Raw genomic sequence first — 16,194 nt, forward strand, 5'->3', positions numbered from 1 at the left:
ATAAATCAATCCTTCTTTTTAACAAATATTTCAAGAGCTCTTATGCTATAGGCCGGATAATGGGCTAACTCTAATTATCATATCTATTATAATAAAATAAAATAAAAATGAAAGTAAAAAAGTAAAATTAAAAGCAATAATTAAGACATAATAATATTAAAGAATTCAGCTTGGTTGGAAGTGAAATATTTCATATGGGTCCATTGATCAAACTTTAGTAAGTAAAAGATAGCTTGGATTACTTGGGCCGGACCTGCCTATTATCGGGCCCGGTAAGCCTAATGACCGAAATATCCTCCTCTCCTCTGGCAAACCACAAAAACGGATAGCGCGCGAAAGGTTCAACTCAAGCTAGGGTTTTACTACTATTACTACTAAGGTTTGGTTTTCTTCTCCAAAAGACCAAAACCCTAAGGGAGATGATCGAGAAGAAGTCATGGCTACTCGATCTCTCCCCTCTCCTTTCTTGCCAACCATGACTCGCTCCTCTTCGGTCGATCGCCTTTTATCTACAAGTCTCCCTTTCTCCTCCCCTTTCCCGCTTAATTCATCTCCCCTTCCGCTTTCTCGGGGATTCCGCTTCCCCCTGCACCTAGATCGATTGCCTAGGTCTCCAGTCCGGTTCTCCGCCTGCCAATGTGGCCGGAGTGTTCCCGTCTCTGCGGACTCGTCCGTCGTCGACGAAGCCCGCGAGGCCGTGGAGGGTCTGCTGCGAGAGTTTGGAGCTTCTGAAGAGGATTCAATATCTATCGCTATGGACTCGCCTAAGTATGTAGAGATGCTCGTGGCGAACGTTCGGGAGCTGGACGAGTACCGTCTTTGGGGTTCGTGGAGCTCAGGGATGGGGGAGGAAGGAAAGGTGGATTTTTATGTTCTCGATTTCAAGAAGAAGGTGTATTATATGGCGAAAAGTAAAGGTGACAAGGGGATGCTTCCGTTTCTCGAGAGCATTGGTCTCAAGTTCTCTTCTGCGACTCTTATTGCGACCTATCTAGCCTCTGAGACTCTTCCAGAGCTAATTGATAAGGTAAGTCCTTTTATGCAAGCTTCTTTCAAATTGGAATTGCCTCTTTAACTTTTTTGTAATTTTTATGACCTGGTGGGTGCACTTCTCTCTTATGGTTTTTTATACTCTCAGATTGCTTCTTTTGATTGTCTTTTGGATGACTTTGTAAAAATGACGTCTTCTTCAAGTACTTATACTCTAAAAGAATCTGTTAATTGATTCTCTTCCTAGTAACATTGTTTCTTTTAATTAGTATCCTCTTTAATTCCTTATTTCATTATCTATGTTTCTATTATTCTACATGATCTTCTGACAAGGAATAAGAATGAAATGTGTAATGGCACATTTATTTTGCCTGTAAGGAATGGTCAATAAATTTGAGGATGTTCTTTCTTGTTAAGGATACATGACTAAATATGCTTATGAAAGACATGCATCCCACTACAAAAGATAACATCTTGCTCTTTGGTCGTGCGTTCTCTTTTCTTATCACTGCCAAAGCAAGACAGCTTACAGAACATTTTCAAGGACAAGAGTATAATCTTTTATTTGTGAGTATTCTCTCATAGATACATTAGGGACTAGAGGGTTTTAATTAGCATGTGCAAAGATGCTTTCTCTTCCTGTCTTTGGATCTTAATTGCTGACTTTACTCAACCTCGGTTACCTTTATGAGGTCTTTTGGTCGATTAATGGATTTTTCATATTTGAAATTTCTTAGTGCTGGTGTATTTGTATCATTTAATTTGGACTGCTTTTGCATGCTGCTTATTGTACATTTATTTATAGGTCAGGTTTATGAGGGAAATGTTATTCTCAAGCAGTGGGAATGAAGTGCTAATTGGAAGAAATGCTAAACGCATGATGGTACAATTGTCAATACCTGCAGATGAGGATATTCAAAGTACATTATCATTTTTTGAAAAAGTAAGTGGTACATTTATTTTTGCTGTCTTTTTATAGTAGCCCATTCCCTATTTGAATTTTCTCAGGTGCATATATCTATAGTTCGAGTATTTTTTGGGCTTTGGCTACTTAGGTTTTCTACTCAAAATATGCTGCAGATGGAGGCAAGACATGGAGGTCTGCGCATGTTGGGACATGGAGATGCCTCATTTCCGTATCTAATAGAATCATTTCCAAAGCTTCTTTTGTGCTCGAAGGAGAACCATTTAAAACCATTGGTTTCTTTTCTTGAACTTGTTGGGGTTCCTGTGGCTAAGATATCGGCTATTCTTTTATCATTTCCTCCTTTATTTTTCTACAATGTTGAGAAAGATATCAAGCCAAGAATGCATGCATTGGGAAAGGTAAGGAAGGAAATTTACAGTTGCTATTAGATTTTATCTCGAGCTAGAGACTCATAATATGAGCTATTCAATACATATGGTGCCTTTTAAGCTCGAAGCATGTCTCCTTGTTCTAGGTAGGTGTACAGGACAAAGATATAGCTAGGATGTTGTTAAAATATCCATGGATTCTTTCAACAAGCATTCAAGAGAATTATGCAGAGATAGTCGCATTCTTCAAAGGAGAAAAGGTATTACTGCTTTGATGGGCAATTATTTAGAAATCATATCCATTATTGCCATCTATATTGACTGACTAATATGTTATTCATATCTCTAAAAGTTTGTCAAGTAAACCTTCAAATACTTAGCTTTCGTTTATTTCAGGAATGACCTCTTTTTATTCTGGAATACAACTTCTTATTCTAGAATAACAATTAAACATCATTATAATAGTATTCAAGATTACAAATACTATTTATTTAAATTACATCTTATACCACATACTAACCAAGTTACCTATTTATACTTGATATCTATCATTCATTCTACTTTATATCAAATTTAAGGGTATTTATCGTAATTCCATAAAAATAATTTTTTTTTAAATTTTCCTTTACTTCATATTATATTAAAAGTAATTATTATACCTTTATTCTAGAATATTAGTGAACATAAGAATAGTTATTCCTAAAATAAATCACTTATTTTAGTAATAATAAATAGAAAATTGGATACAAGTTGATTCAAATTTACATATCTGAACTACTTCGGCTAATCTATTTTAACAGTTCTCTTATATCACTTGTCTTAGATGTATGCAATATTAATAAATGCTTAAATGCATGCAGTGTAGCCCTTCAGCAAACAGTAAAGAATTGGAAGGTTTGGTTAAATTTACATTAAATACATGACTCTCTAAAAGGAACTATATCTATATTTTTATGTTTTTTTGTTTGAAGAATTAAGTTAGGTCTTATGGTCCTTGAGGTTTAATAAATTATGTTACTATTGCGAATGAACATGTGCATGGCAATGCAGCCATTTACATCAGAGCCATTGCTATGTTCTTGAGGCATTTCACCTTTGTGAGTTGTTCAGAAATTTTACATTCTCATCGCTTTGATGTCTATTACTTGGGTGGCTTTTGACAGCTATTGGTTTCCTTTTGGCGGCCTTTCTAGTATCTTTTTTCTAACATAGTAGCCTTTTGCGTTTTCGGAATAGAAGATGCTAAGATGCATCGTTTTTGCTCTTTTCAAGCCGAAATAGCTAGTTTCGTCATCCATATTTTCAGCATTATTGTTTTAAGTTGATTGGTTTCATGCCATGCAATAAGTATAGAATGCATACTTGAATCAATCTCATTTGTAACCATAGAAAAGAGTTCATTGTTGTGTGTGTGTGCTCTTTTTCATGAATTATTAAATTGTCATATGACTGCTATTTGTAGTAGGATAAGATAATTGAGATATGAAAGCTCCTAAAGAATACATCATTTTCATATTTCACTCCATGAGTTTCATTATTTCTTAGTTGTATATGCAGACTGAAATGGCCCAGGGTTACTCCAGGGTTACTGCTACTAGTTTGGTTGTGTGCCAAGTATCTAGTTCCCTACAGTTTTGAAAGACTTCAGCTTAGAGAGATGATCAAATGTTCATTGTTCGGTTTGGAAGAGACTAGGCTGTGTGTCTAGTTTTGAGTAGGCTATGGCTTGGGGCTGGGTAACGAGGTTCTGGCAAGTGGCAAACTTCTAATGCTTGTAATGCATTGTGTGATGTTGTTTGATGATGCTTATTTGCTCCAGATGTAGTTACATATATTTGTACTGATATTTTCTGGTGGGTTTCTCTCGTGTGAACTTATATTATATTGTCAACCTCTTCATTTACCATTGCACCATCTCATTTATCTTTCTTAATGTATTAGAATCTTAGATAGTAACAAACCACCTTATTTCAGATTTCAAAGTCTAATGTTGATATTGCAATCAAAAGTTGGCCCCATATGTTGGGTTGTTCAACTCGAAAGATGAAGTCATTTTTGGAGCAATTGAATGGGTTAGATGTTACTAAGAAAATGTTGGTGCCTGTTATTACTTCAAGTCCACAGTTGCTTCTAAGAAAACCTAATGAATTTCTTGAGGTATGCACTTATCTTTGGATGAATTTTGTTACATATGCCTTGCCTTGGTGAATTCTTATCGCAGCATTTTAGCTTCATATTAATATGTTTATTTCTATATTTAGTTATAAGATACAATCCTAGGATATCAACTTAGGTTCGAGGCAACTTTTTGTTTTGTTTTTGCAATATAGAAATTTTAAGTTCACTTAAGAAGTCAAGATGCTTCTTCTTTTCAGACACAAGGATACAGATTTTTCATCTTTATTTTTTTGGTTTGTTTGCTGTACTCTGAAAATTGCCTGCAGATCAGTCAAAGAGCAATGATACACAGGTGATCGTGGATAACTCCTAATCAGCTGGTCTTCTGTTTCTTTAGGCATACACTTCTTATATCAGGAATGCCCCACTTATATTGATAGCTGGTGGTGGAGCATTTTTAAACTCTTATTTGTCATGATTTATCCACAAAGGAGTCTCCCATACATTCATTATGCTTTGATTATTAGAGATAAGAGAGGGGTTAACTTGACACACACCAATTTTCCTTCTCTAGTAAGGTTTTAAAGGAGATATTTGTGGAAAATAATACTTCTCATAGCAACTTTGTTATGCATTTTTATGCATAATAGAATTTGGCTACCATCATCACCAGAATATATTGTTGTCTTTGAAACATTTTGTGAAGGAAATGGCAACTTTTTGTTGAGATCTACTTGCAACCTCTATCTCACGATTCTTATTTCAAATTGTCAAAATGGCTTGCTTCTGGAGCCTTTGGATTGTTAGACAATTTATTTTGTTTGTGGCCAGAATTTGAATGGATCTTTAAATGTTACAAGTTACAACTTGCAAGTACTGTGGCAGTCAAACTTTGCACTAATTCAGTTTTAAAAAGTTAGTAGATTTTGATGTGCTTCCTGTGAATTTTTGTTGTTGAATAACACAATTCGCTACAGTTAGCATTTAAGCTTCAATTGTCTTGGATCTTTTTGACTTATTGTTTCATCTTTTATGGTCTCTCTTTTGTATTTATATGTATATATAAACTATAAGTCACCTTTCTTTTTTCCCTAATTACTAAAGATATTGTGTTTCCCTAGGTGGTTTCTTTTATGGAAGAAATGGGTTTTGACCGCATAACAATAGGGAGGATTTTATGTCGCTGTCCAGAAATCTTTGCTGCTAATGTTGACAGTACCCTGAGGAAGAAAGTTGAGTTCCTTACTGATTTTGGGATTTCAAGGGGCCACCTTCCTCGAATTATCAGAAAGTATCCGGAGCTTCTTCTGTTAGACATCCATAACACTTTACTGCCAAGGTATAGAAACAGATTGTTATATTTGATGGAGTTCTACCATGTCAGATTTTGATGATAGCTAAAATATGGCAGGGTTTCTCAATGACTGATGTTTATTTCTTAAGTGTTTTTGTTTCTCTTAGCAAATTGTTTCTCATTTGTGCCTGGTATCTTATGTTCAAAAAATGATAACAACAATTCCTTTTTTGATTTTTTCTGATCTCATTCACTTGTCATAATTTTGTTGGTGCTTGCTTGTTGCTAATGCATGTTGTCATCTTTCTAATGTACTCGCTCATGTTACAGAATGGAATATTTGGTGGGAGTTGGACTGTCTAAGAGGGAGGTGTGCTCTATGATTTACAGATTCTCTCCTTTACTTGGTTATAGCATCGAAGTTGTTCTGAAACCAAAGATTCAGTTCCTTCTAAGCAATATGGGGAAGCCACTCAAGGAAATTGTGGAATATCCGAGGTATTTCAGCTACTCACTGGACAAGAAGATAAAGCCCAGGTTCTGGGTCCTTAAGAATAGGAATATAGAATGTGGTTTGAAAGATATGTTAGCAAAGAATGATGATGGATTTGCTGAAGAGTACATGGGCATGGGAAAATTACTGGTGGTGTCGACCCCCATTAAACATAAAGATGGTTCATAATAAGAAATGGGGACACTTTGACTTCGGTGCTTGTGCATATAAAGCACTTTCTCTGTCCTTTTTTGACAGGTCTCTTGGTGTTGATCTGCAACGATATTGGTTTTCCATACTGTACAGTATGGTTCCTTACAAACTTATCACAAAGCTGACAATTATACAGAGTTAGCATGATAGATGCCACTCCCTTTGAAGTTAACATGTGGAGCAGTGGAACTGAACCCTGCTAAATTGGATACTACCATTACTAAAGTGAAACAAGTGAACTGGCATTACATGCCAGAGGCTGATACCTAGTTGAATCTGCTGCCTCTGGACTGACAATTGCACTTCCTTGAATAAAAGAGGTAAATGAAACTTTGCTAAATTCTTTGAATCTATTTATAATTTTTTGACCGACATAAATCATGTGCAGATTGCTGTTTATAAGCTATTATGTTTTGTCTCTCAATCAATAGCCTACATCATGTTAGCCCAGTGTCACGTCTTTCACTCTGTTCCTTGAGAAGTTAGGGACTGTTTATGATTTACTTTATTTGTATATTGTCCTACACTGGCCAGCAGAGTTTTTCTTTTCTTTTTCACTTCAACTCAATGTTGCACGAGACATTGCAGTTAGTGTCATTGAACTAAACTTGTAGTTGTACTGTAGATTGCTTCTTGTGAAAGACCTATTCAATTAATTGTGCATTTAAATCTGCAGATCAAAGAGTCAGAGACAGCTGGATCATTTGTAATAACTGCATCTTGGCAGCCTACATCCCCTCTTTTCTTTGATCAAGGGATGTGATGCTGAACCTTTCACTTTGCAAAGTTCACAGGTCATCCCTCAAGAAAGCTGAAATTTTTAAAATGAGAAGTAGTGGAGGAGATCCTTGTTTTCTTTACTCCTACAGTAAAATCAGATGTAACGATCTGCAACTTATTTGCATTGTTCTTTGTTGTTCAGTATTAAGCTGAGATATAGTAAGCCCTGGATATTATGTTCTGAAATTGTCAAAGAATATCACTGAAGGTGGTCTCGTGCCAGTCTGCTAGAGTGTTCTTTGGAGGGTGTGGCGTCAGAAAACAGAGGGTAAAAAAAAAAACATTTTACAATTGATCCAATATTTCAGTGAACATTGTATATCTGGAGAATAGTACAAATGTGTGAGTACGGGCATTTGGTTGTTATACCAAGCACAGGTTTTTCATAGCCATCCAGTTCATGCTGCTGGGCTTGCTTCCAATTTTGCTACTGTTATTTGATTGGTTTTATGTGTTTTGGTTTCTTCTGTCATCTTGGTAATCATGTGATTTCTCACTTTCCACTCGTAACTTCAATGCAGTGATACATATATTGCAGGATATGCGTTGTCTTAATATGTGATAAGAGGTGCATGCAGAACTGTTTCAGACAACTATAAAATTACTTGAAGCTGCTTGGTATTACAAAGATTGTATGATTGGTCGAGCTTTTTGTAATAAGAAAAATTAATTATGAAATGCTTTGCTTAGTTATTAGGCTTCTTTTCTGCAGATAAGCATTCAAATTTGCATAAAATAGGTTACATATCATAAAACTCTTCACAGAACTATTTAAATTGGAAGATGGAAACATAGACTTGGGGGGAGATAAAGAATCATCCCACACCTTTCCCCATGTGTTATCTACTTATCTGCACATTGATTTTATTGGATTGGTGTTAGTAATCAAAGTCACCTTCGGAGAAGCTATAGGAAAAACTATCTTTGTTCTCCACTGTACTCAGCAGGCTCTCGAACACTGATACGTCACAGGGCAACCTCAACACCCCTTGCTGCTGGAACCCAAACTCCTCTTCAGCTTCTCTTAGTAGGATTGCAAAGGCTTGATGACCCAAATACTCTGTTGGGATCACAAACCTCTGCATCTCCTCCCCAACACATACAGCAAGATAACCCTTTGGGACATCCCCAGAGTGTGCTGATGAAGGGTCTGCGAAGGAGAGGGTCCTCTTCAGGAACTTGATGCCCTTGCTGCTGCTCTTTGGTGTGGCAGAAAGCTTCTTCCATCTTTTCAGCATCTGCTGGATATGAACGATCTCGGCGATCTTGTTGGACTTCTTGGAATCCATGGAACTATCGAGTTATGTAAAGGTGCAGAAGCTCTGCAAGGAGGAAAGAACTTTGGTGTTGTTGGTAATGGTGGTTTGAGATGGTATGGAGCATTGGTGCTTGAGAATTTAAAGAAGTTTGTATCCTTTGTTTAATGATGTAGTACTTGTTTATGTTATTGTTACTTTATTTACTTGGGTTATCTTCTATAACTGTTTCAGGAACCTAACTGATCAACATTTTTCTTTCAGAGTTCTCCAGTGGGTAGTTCATAAACATTTGAACAGAACCTTTTAATATCTGGTAAGAATGCTACACTATTGGTATAGAGCTTTCTGTAAAATCTTCCCATGTTTTATAATATCCAATTACACTAATCTTTTATGTACTATCCTATCATGTGACACTATTATTGTATTTTGTATGCACTATTTTACTGCTGCGACTGCTGAAGCACATGAGCTTCATGGTTACCCATTAAATCGAGTAATATAGTTGGTAGCCACAACGCAGAGAACCGCACAACCCAGTATCTTTGAGTGTATTTTTTTATTGGATTTGCGTGCTTGAGAACATGGAAGGTGATGGATAGCAAAACTTGCATGTGAGGTGCCCGTAATAGGTATAGATGAGTTTATTTGCTCAGCAATAATTACTAGATTGCAAATTAGTCAGCTCTAATCATTTGGTAGTTGAGCACCTTTGGCTTCTATTTTATTTAGATTCTAGGATCAACATTTTCATCAATCTATTTTGTTCTAATACATCAATCATGAAATTCGTATAATACCCAAGAGATGAAATGCAGTGGTTGAGCTGAGGATTCTGTTGGTTGCTAGGAACACAGTGTCTTGTAAGGTAGCAGTCACTCGTTTGTCTTCTAATCTGTGCAGAAAATGGCATCGTATTGTAAAATCAGTTGCAAGCGTAGCTGAGATTTAGGCAATTTGACTGTTGAAATTAGAAAAATCAAAATCTTTACTGCCGTGACTGTGAATAACATCAAGGGAAAATACATGATTACTCAAATCAAATGCAATATTAGCTTGAATGTAGTGAATGAAGTTCCTTTTATATGCTACTTGTGAGTAATGTGCTTGAGAGGAACATCATACTATCATAATGTTCTGATATATAACTAATTCACTCTGGAAGTTTCAAAAACATCTTAAATCCTATATGAAAGCTGTTTGTAACACGTATAGCTCTAATATACATGAACTACCGTAGAATCCAAACTAATTGGTTTCTTTTTTCTTTTCAATTGTGGAGACAGTTTGGACTTTCCACTTGACCAGTGAATAACGGATAAAGCAGGTACAAGTTTCAAACGAGTGCTGGTTAGGATACCTATTATTTTCTGTCAATCGCAGTAAGAATTTTCTCAATATCTTTTTCAGTGAATTCTAGTCAGAAAATTTTGAATTGAGGTAAACTTATTTTGCTCAATATTCATAAGAATACTCTATGGGCTTTATATGTTGTTTTATTGCTTTACCAATTGCAATAAGTATCTATGGTAGTTAGACCCATCTTCTGTCATTTGATTCAATTTAAACTAGATGAATAACTAAGGAATTATGCTTAGGTCAATTGTTGGAAGTAATGGTGGTGCATTGAACAAAATGGCAGAGGGTTTTAAAATGGATGGCATCTCGGATTAATGATTTAAATATCTTTAATATGTTTTTGTTTAGTTGGGAGATCTACTTTTTTATTGCCACCAAAGTGGGAGATGCTGCGGAAGGTGTTTGTTTATGACTAAACTAGTGGGTATTTATGCAACCATGTGAGGTTTCAACATGGTGGCAAGTATTGTGGGGGCTTTAATTGGTTGTGAACTCATGATTGAAGTTGTTCCTATTAATTTTTCATAGTATGAACTCATTTGGAATCTTGTACAAAAACAGGACACCCACCACCAAGAACCTTTTAGGCAATTAATTGAGCAATCTTTCTTGATATCATTGAAGCAAAATTCATTTGTTTAATATTCATTAGTGTTGATTCCTTTCTGCCGGAGGTTGGTCATAGCTGCTTCTTTCTGTTAGGTTTTTTAGTTACTCTAGTAGTTCTTCAACTATTTAATTCTGTGAAATAGCTTTGTCTATAGTGATCTTTGGTTTCCTTTGGTAGATTGTTATGTTAGAGTTGGTAAAAAATAGCCAACCCCTATAGTTACAAGATGACTGAATTGATTGGAGAGGCCCTTTTGGTAATGTCTCCCTTTTCTTAATATTTTCGTCTCATGGGATGCACATGTTCAGTAGGTTCTTATTTTTAAGCTTCCTTCTAAATGTCTCAGGCTTCATCCTGATTGCATGTGATAGTACATCTAACTGAGAAAATATAGTCATGGTAATTTAATTACATGTAGTTTTTATATAATTTCTATAGTCGGTGCATATTTTGTTATAATAAATTGCACATAATTCACATTTGTAGTTCATTATACAAGCATGAAACTCGATCTGCATCCGGTCTAACCTATAGCATAAGCACAAACCTCCATTGATATGAGCCTCAGGGTCCAAAAACTAACTCCGCCATCGCCATTGGTTAAATGGAGAGGTAGTGGCTCGGTGAGCAAATGGCGGTGGTGTCATGGCGGCACAACCAGTAGAGATTTTCTTTTCTTTTGTTGTAACGTAAACTAAACCGTAACCCTATCGGGTCGACCAGACTGCCCAAAGGGCCTTTGGGTTCGCCATGGGCCAGGGATAGGCCCAATGTCAGTCATAATTATTTTGATGCGAACCCGGCCCATAAATACCCTACCAACTACCAAGGGGCAGGAAGAATTTCTTATCTAGTGGTGCAGCACTGCAGCCACATATATGCTATGAATGCATATGGACATAGCTCTATCTCAAGTATTTAAGCTAGAATAGAAGAGAACAGGAAGTGAAGCAGACTTAATTTTACACCTCCTGTCTACATCCAAAGCGACTATCCTCACCCATTATTCGGGTAACCATTTGGGTATAATGATAGTGGCATCAAACCACTCTCATGAGTCATGACGTAACCCCCACAAAGTGAACCAAATAGAACTGCCTACAAGATGGGGTTTCCTTTTCGAGTGTACACAAATGAAGCCCATTTTAGTCCATGAACTTAACCATTACTTATTAATTCATTGTTTAGTTCTTCTTCCCATTACATCCCTCTCAAAGGGTCACAATTAAACTCCTCTTTCATAATCTTATCAACCTCCTCGTGTATAAATATAATAACTGCAATACCCTATAAAGAGGGTTAACGTGTTGTGGTTGGTAATAGATAGAGACCAGTGAGGTTACAGTACGTATGTTTGTAATCTGGTTGTAATTTAGCTACCAGCACTTAATCTTGGCCATTGTTTTCGCTTTGCTAATACCGCTAAGTTTTTATTTTTATTCTTATTTTCCTTTGTTAGTCGTTCTTGCTAATGAGAGGATAATAATATCACCCTAATCTAATTCTGAGAGAGAATATACTTAATTAGCGTGATACATTCTTATTAAAGTTGGCATGCATTGCTTGTAGATTACACAAATATACTATCAAAAGTTTTAGGTCTCATTGCCATTGAATTGGTAGTTCCTTAATTACTTATACAGTCATGCTGTCCTGCTACAATGGAGGAGCAAAGCTAGAAGAAGAAGAAGAAGAAGAAGAATGGAATGGAGAAGGAGTTACCTTGATATGATATTGGTGCCGTTGGGCCTTCTCTTCTCCATGATATACCATCTCTGGTTATGGCGAAAGATTAGATCCCAACCACATCAGACGGTAATTGGGGTTAACTCAATGGGTCGACGACTCTGGATCCTCGCCCTGATGAAGGTATAGATGTATATTTATAGTGACTTAAGAATATCTTAAATATTTGTATTTTTATCTACGTACTCTTGCTAAAAATTATGGGTTGGATCCCAACTATAGATATTGAAGTTGGTGGTATATAGTAGCTTTTTAACTACAACGTTATATACATATGATTTAAACTCAGTTGTGATTTATTTAACTATTTTACATCACGTAACGTATGATTATTGCATGATTGAAGGAGAAGGAGAAGGAGAAGATGAACGTCTTAGCAGTCCAAACGATTAGGAACTCAATCATGGCGTCAACTCTCATGGCCACCACCTCCATCCTCCTCTGCTCTGGCCTCGCCGCCATGCTCAGCAGCACCTCCACCATCAAGAAGCCGCTCGACGACACCCTCTACGGCGCGCACGGGGAGCTCGCCATGGCCGTGAAGTACGCGGCGCTCCTCCTCCTCTTCCTCCTCGCCTTCCTCTGCTACTCCTTCTCCATCTCCTTCATGAGCCAAGTGGGCTTCCTTGTAAACATACCACAATGCACTACTACTACCAGCAGTACTGGAGAGTATGTGTGTGGGCTCATGGAGAAGGGGTTTGGGCTCAGCACAGTGGGGAATAGGGTGTTTTATGCAGCCTTACCACTACTGTTATGGGTGTTTGGGCCAGTGCTGGTGTTCTTTTGCTATGTTTTGATTACTTTGATGTTGTACTGCGTGGATAATGTTGCATGCGGGGAAAGGAAGGTTGGTGGTAAGGATGAGGAGATCATGGATGGCAACAAGTCTTTGCTCGTATGAGTTGATCAACAACTTATCACCACTTAGTTTCTGGCCATCTTTAACTCCATATGATGATTATTTTGTTGTTCCTTCTCAAATATTAGAACACCGAGGGGCGTTTGATCTTTTAATATTGAAATAAGAAGTCATGTAAATATATTAAGTTATCAGTATACAAAATAACAAGATAAGGGAAAAAGGAGAAAAGAAATATATTGCATGGTTGGTGGAATTGATTCATGGCCACTGAGTCCCCTGCAGCGTCGGTTGTAGGAGCGCAACACGATATAGGTATGTGGCGAGAATCCCACTGGTCGACGTGAATTGTAATTAGGCGATTTTAAACGTGGAGCTGCGTGCTGACGTGGAGGTCGCGTGACTCGAAACGCTGTCATGGCTTATGCGGATCCAGATCAGCCTCCATTATCCGCTCCCACCATTTTACCCGAACTACCCCTCCCTTTCCCCCACCGAAAGCCACCCATGGAGTGGTATTTCCGTAATTGTGAGAAGAAAGAGGAGCAACTTAAATATAGCACAGCATTCTTTCTTCGCCGCCGACTTCTGCTTGCTTTTCTTTTCCCTCGTCTTTTTAGTCTCCCCCAACCACCACCCCCACCCGAAGAGGCCGTGAAGGCGCGCGAAGCGATGAAGAAGTCTGCGTCGGAGCTGCAGCTGGAGGCGTTTCTACGTCCGCCGGAGGCCGCCGAGGAGCTCCTACTTCCGGCGGTGGAGCGTCCGCGGGCCGTCTCCTTCGACAGAGACGTCGGCCTCGGAGGCCTGAGAGTAGGGTTCGGCGATCCGGTGAGAATTATGTAGATGCCCCTCTATGTTCTACTTTTCATGTGTATACCAAAACGAGAGGCTTTCTTTTTCATATGTACCCTCAAAAATCTCTTAGTTATGTGTTTTACTCTTTCTATTGCTTGGATTACAATATACTTTTATACTAATTAATTCACGGTATTTTCAAGAAAATTAATGATAACAATCTGCAAAATGAGCTACCTACTTGTGAGCAGCTCAGAATTTGAAATGTAGGGGAAAAAAATGTAATTTTGTGCAAAATTGCCTCATTTTATTTCTCTGATTTGGGACCATGAACATGTTGGAACTTGCCTGAAAACTACTATTTCTTGTGTTTGATGACATTAAAAAGAAAACATTAAAATTCGAGCAGGATACAACGAGTGGAAGTTTCAGAAGCCAACTATGGTCTCAGAATCTCACCCCAAGATGTTCAACTGCTTCTGCTAGGACTACTGGGGAGTCTCAATCCTCTATATATGGTACATCTCTTCTCTTCATGTACGATTTAGAAGCATGCAACTTTTGAATTTTGGTGTGTTTAACTCATTAGATCCAAATGCATTAATCATCTTATAACAGAAAGAAAACATAATAAGGAACATGTGTAAGGTGTCATAGTAAATCTTGACTCCAATTTAAGGTGTCATATTAAATCTTGAGCTGTTTCTACATAATTCAGAAACCCTGCATCAAAATATTCAAGCTCTAGGAGGAACAAGTGGCTCTGAGCAGTCGGATGAGGAGTCTATAGACACGGAGACTGGGCCATGTGAACGGAGCACAAATGGCACAGATATAAGGCGCATCAGAAGGTAAAGCTGAATGCCTGAAACTTTGAAGTGGCACAATTATAGAAAGCTTAAAAAATTATGTCTTTATCAATAGTCTTCTCTCTAGATTCTATCATTCATCTACAAGTCTGAAAGGAAAGAGGGTCTGTAAATTGTTGTGCTGAAACTGCAAATACGTTGCAGTCACCTTTATAGATCCTTGTAATGTATTTAAATGACATTCATCTCTATTTCAAGGATGGTCTCTAACCGGGAGTCTGCTAGACGATCAAGGAAGAGAAAGCAGGCACATTTAGCTGATCTTGAGGTGCAGGTATGTCACTCATGGAAGATGCAAGCATGCAATGCATTTTGTCATTTTTATAAGAATATATTGTTAATGCTTTTCGTCCTTTTGATAAGAATATATTGTAAATGCATTTTGTCGTTTTGATAAGAAAATATTGTAAACAAACTTACCTCGCTACCATACTGTATATCATAAGAAGATGTAATCTTCTGCACAATTCATGATACTTTGACCCAGTCCTCTTCAAACTGACTTTCAAACTATTCTTCCATCCCATACATCTTATTCAAGTCTTAATAAATTCTGTCCATATTAGCATATGAAGACACTGTTGTATTGTAATCGACCCAACAGGCAATAGGGGCAGAAAGAAAAGGAAAGAAATTGCTTGCTTAAATGTTGTGTTACTTTCTTTGGAAAGTCACGATCATACTTATCCATATTTTAGATTGTCCTACAATTAGTAGACTTCGCTTTAATTTGCAATCTGAGCTCTTTAACTAGAGAAACTTAAATTTCCTTTCATATTTATTTGATTCATCAGGTCGACCAACTTAGAGGAGAAAATGAATCTTTGTTCAAGCAACTGACAGATGCCAATAAGCTTTTCGCTGATTCAGTTACAGATAATCGAGTTCTCAAGTCAGATGTGGAAGCTTTGAGAGTGAAGGTACCTGCTTTTCTTTTTCCTCTATATAGTCATATTTATCGGACTGGTTCCATGTGAAAATTTGGTATCAAATATGTAAATAAAAGAAGTATAATTTAGCGTAAATCTTTTAACAGGTAAAAATGGCAGAAGATATGGTAGCTAGAGGGGCCTTAACATCTAGCCTAGATCATCTCCTCCAAAGCCACATTGGATCGCCACGGATTATAAATACTCTTCATCCATGTCGGGCATCATCAGGCATCATAAATTCCATAGACTTAGAACGAGACAACACTCGTCGCACTGGTATGTCAGTAGCTGAACAACTGCAGAACATTGGGGTGGACAGTGACAATGAGTATGAAGATATGAGATCAGGATTGAATCAAAATTCACCACTCCAGTATCCAAGCGATGGGTTTTGGAGCTGACATTTGGCAATGGACCTAAGGCAAATGTAGTACCCAAGCCTTCAATGCTTGTACTCTCTCTCTCCACGTACATAAGTTAATTCTTGAATGTGAAACATCAATATTACTTGGTTAATTAGTACTACTGAATGATTATTCTCCTCAATTTAGATTTTATTGTGTTTTGGATAAGCAGCT

At 37.4% G+C, this 16,194-nt stretch overlaps 4 protein-coding genes across 5 annotated transcripts; 3 read left to right on the forward strand and 1 right to left on the reverse strand.

The window, feature by feature from the left end:
- The first annotated feature begins 361 nt into the window (after positions 1-361).
- On the forward strand, positions 362-7,828 carry LOC140769921 (uncharacterized). Its single transcript, XM_073110825.1, has 8 exons — positions 362-1,027; positions 1,796-1,933; positions 2,071-2,316; positions 2,433-2,546; positions 4,261-4,443; positions 5,526-5,743; positions 6,029-6,724; positions 7,081-7,828. The coding sequence occupies exons 1-7, from the start codon at positions 437-439 to the stop codon at positions 6,378-6,380; spliced, it is 1,842 nt and encodes a 613-aa protein (XP_072966926.1). The 5' UTR covers positions 362-436; the 3' UTR covers positions 6,381-6,724; positions 7,081-7,828.
- Positions 7,829-8,062: 234 nt separating this feature from the next.
- On the reverse strand, positions 8,063-8,473 carry LOC140769809 (auxin-induced protein 15A-like). The gene has a single exon (XM_073110679.1). It carries the CDS (start codon positions 8,471-8,473, stop codon positions 8,063-8,065), a length of 411 nt encoding a protein of 136 aa, XP_072966780.1.
- A 3,567-nt stretch (positions 8,474-12,040) lies between these two features.
- LOC140769922 (bZIP transcription factor RISBZ4-like) lies at positions 12,041-16,167 on the forward strand. 2 transcript variants are annotated; one of them, XM_073110826.1, is made up of 7 exons: positions 12,041-12,281; positions 12,505-13,848; positions 14,204-14,333; positions 14,534-14,666; positions 14,883-14,958; positions 15,479-15,604; positions 15,721-16,167. In XM_073110826.1, exons 2-7 carry the CDS (start codon positions 13,438-13,440, stop codon positions 16,015-16,017), a joined length of 1,173 nt encoding a protein of 390 aa, XP_072966927.1. In that variant the 5' UTR covers positions 12,041-12,281; positions 12,505-13,437; the 3' UTR covers positions 16,018-16,167. The 2 variants fall into 2 exon arrangements, with proteins under 2 accessions (XP_072966927.1, XP_072966928.1); XM_073110827.1 differs by having other exon boundaries at positions 12,047-12,281; positions 14,225-14,333.
- Positions 12,562-13,062, forward strand: LOC140769815 (uncharacterized). The gene has a single exon (XM_073110689.1). The coding sequence runs from the start codon at positions 12,562-12,564 to the stop codon at positions 13,060-13,062; it is 501 nt and encodes a 166-aa protein (XP_072966790.1).
- Positions 16,168-16,194: the final 27 nt, after the last annotated feature.

Source organism: Typha angustifolia, chromosome 11 (genome assembly GCF_048772165.1).
Source record: "Typha angustifolia cultivar Huaian chromosome 11, ASM4877216v1, whole genome shotgun sequence".
Taxonomy (NCBI): Eukaryota; Viridiplantae; Streptophyta; class Magnoliopsida; order Poales; family Typhaceae; genus Typha; species Typha angustifolia.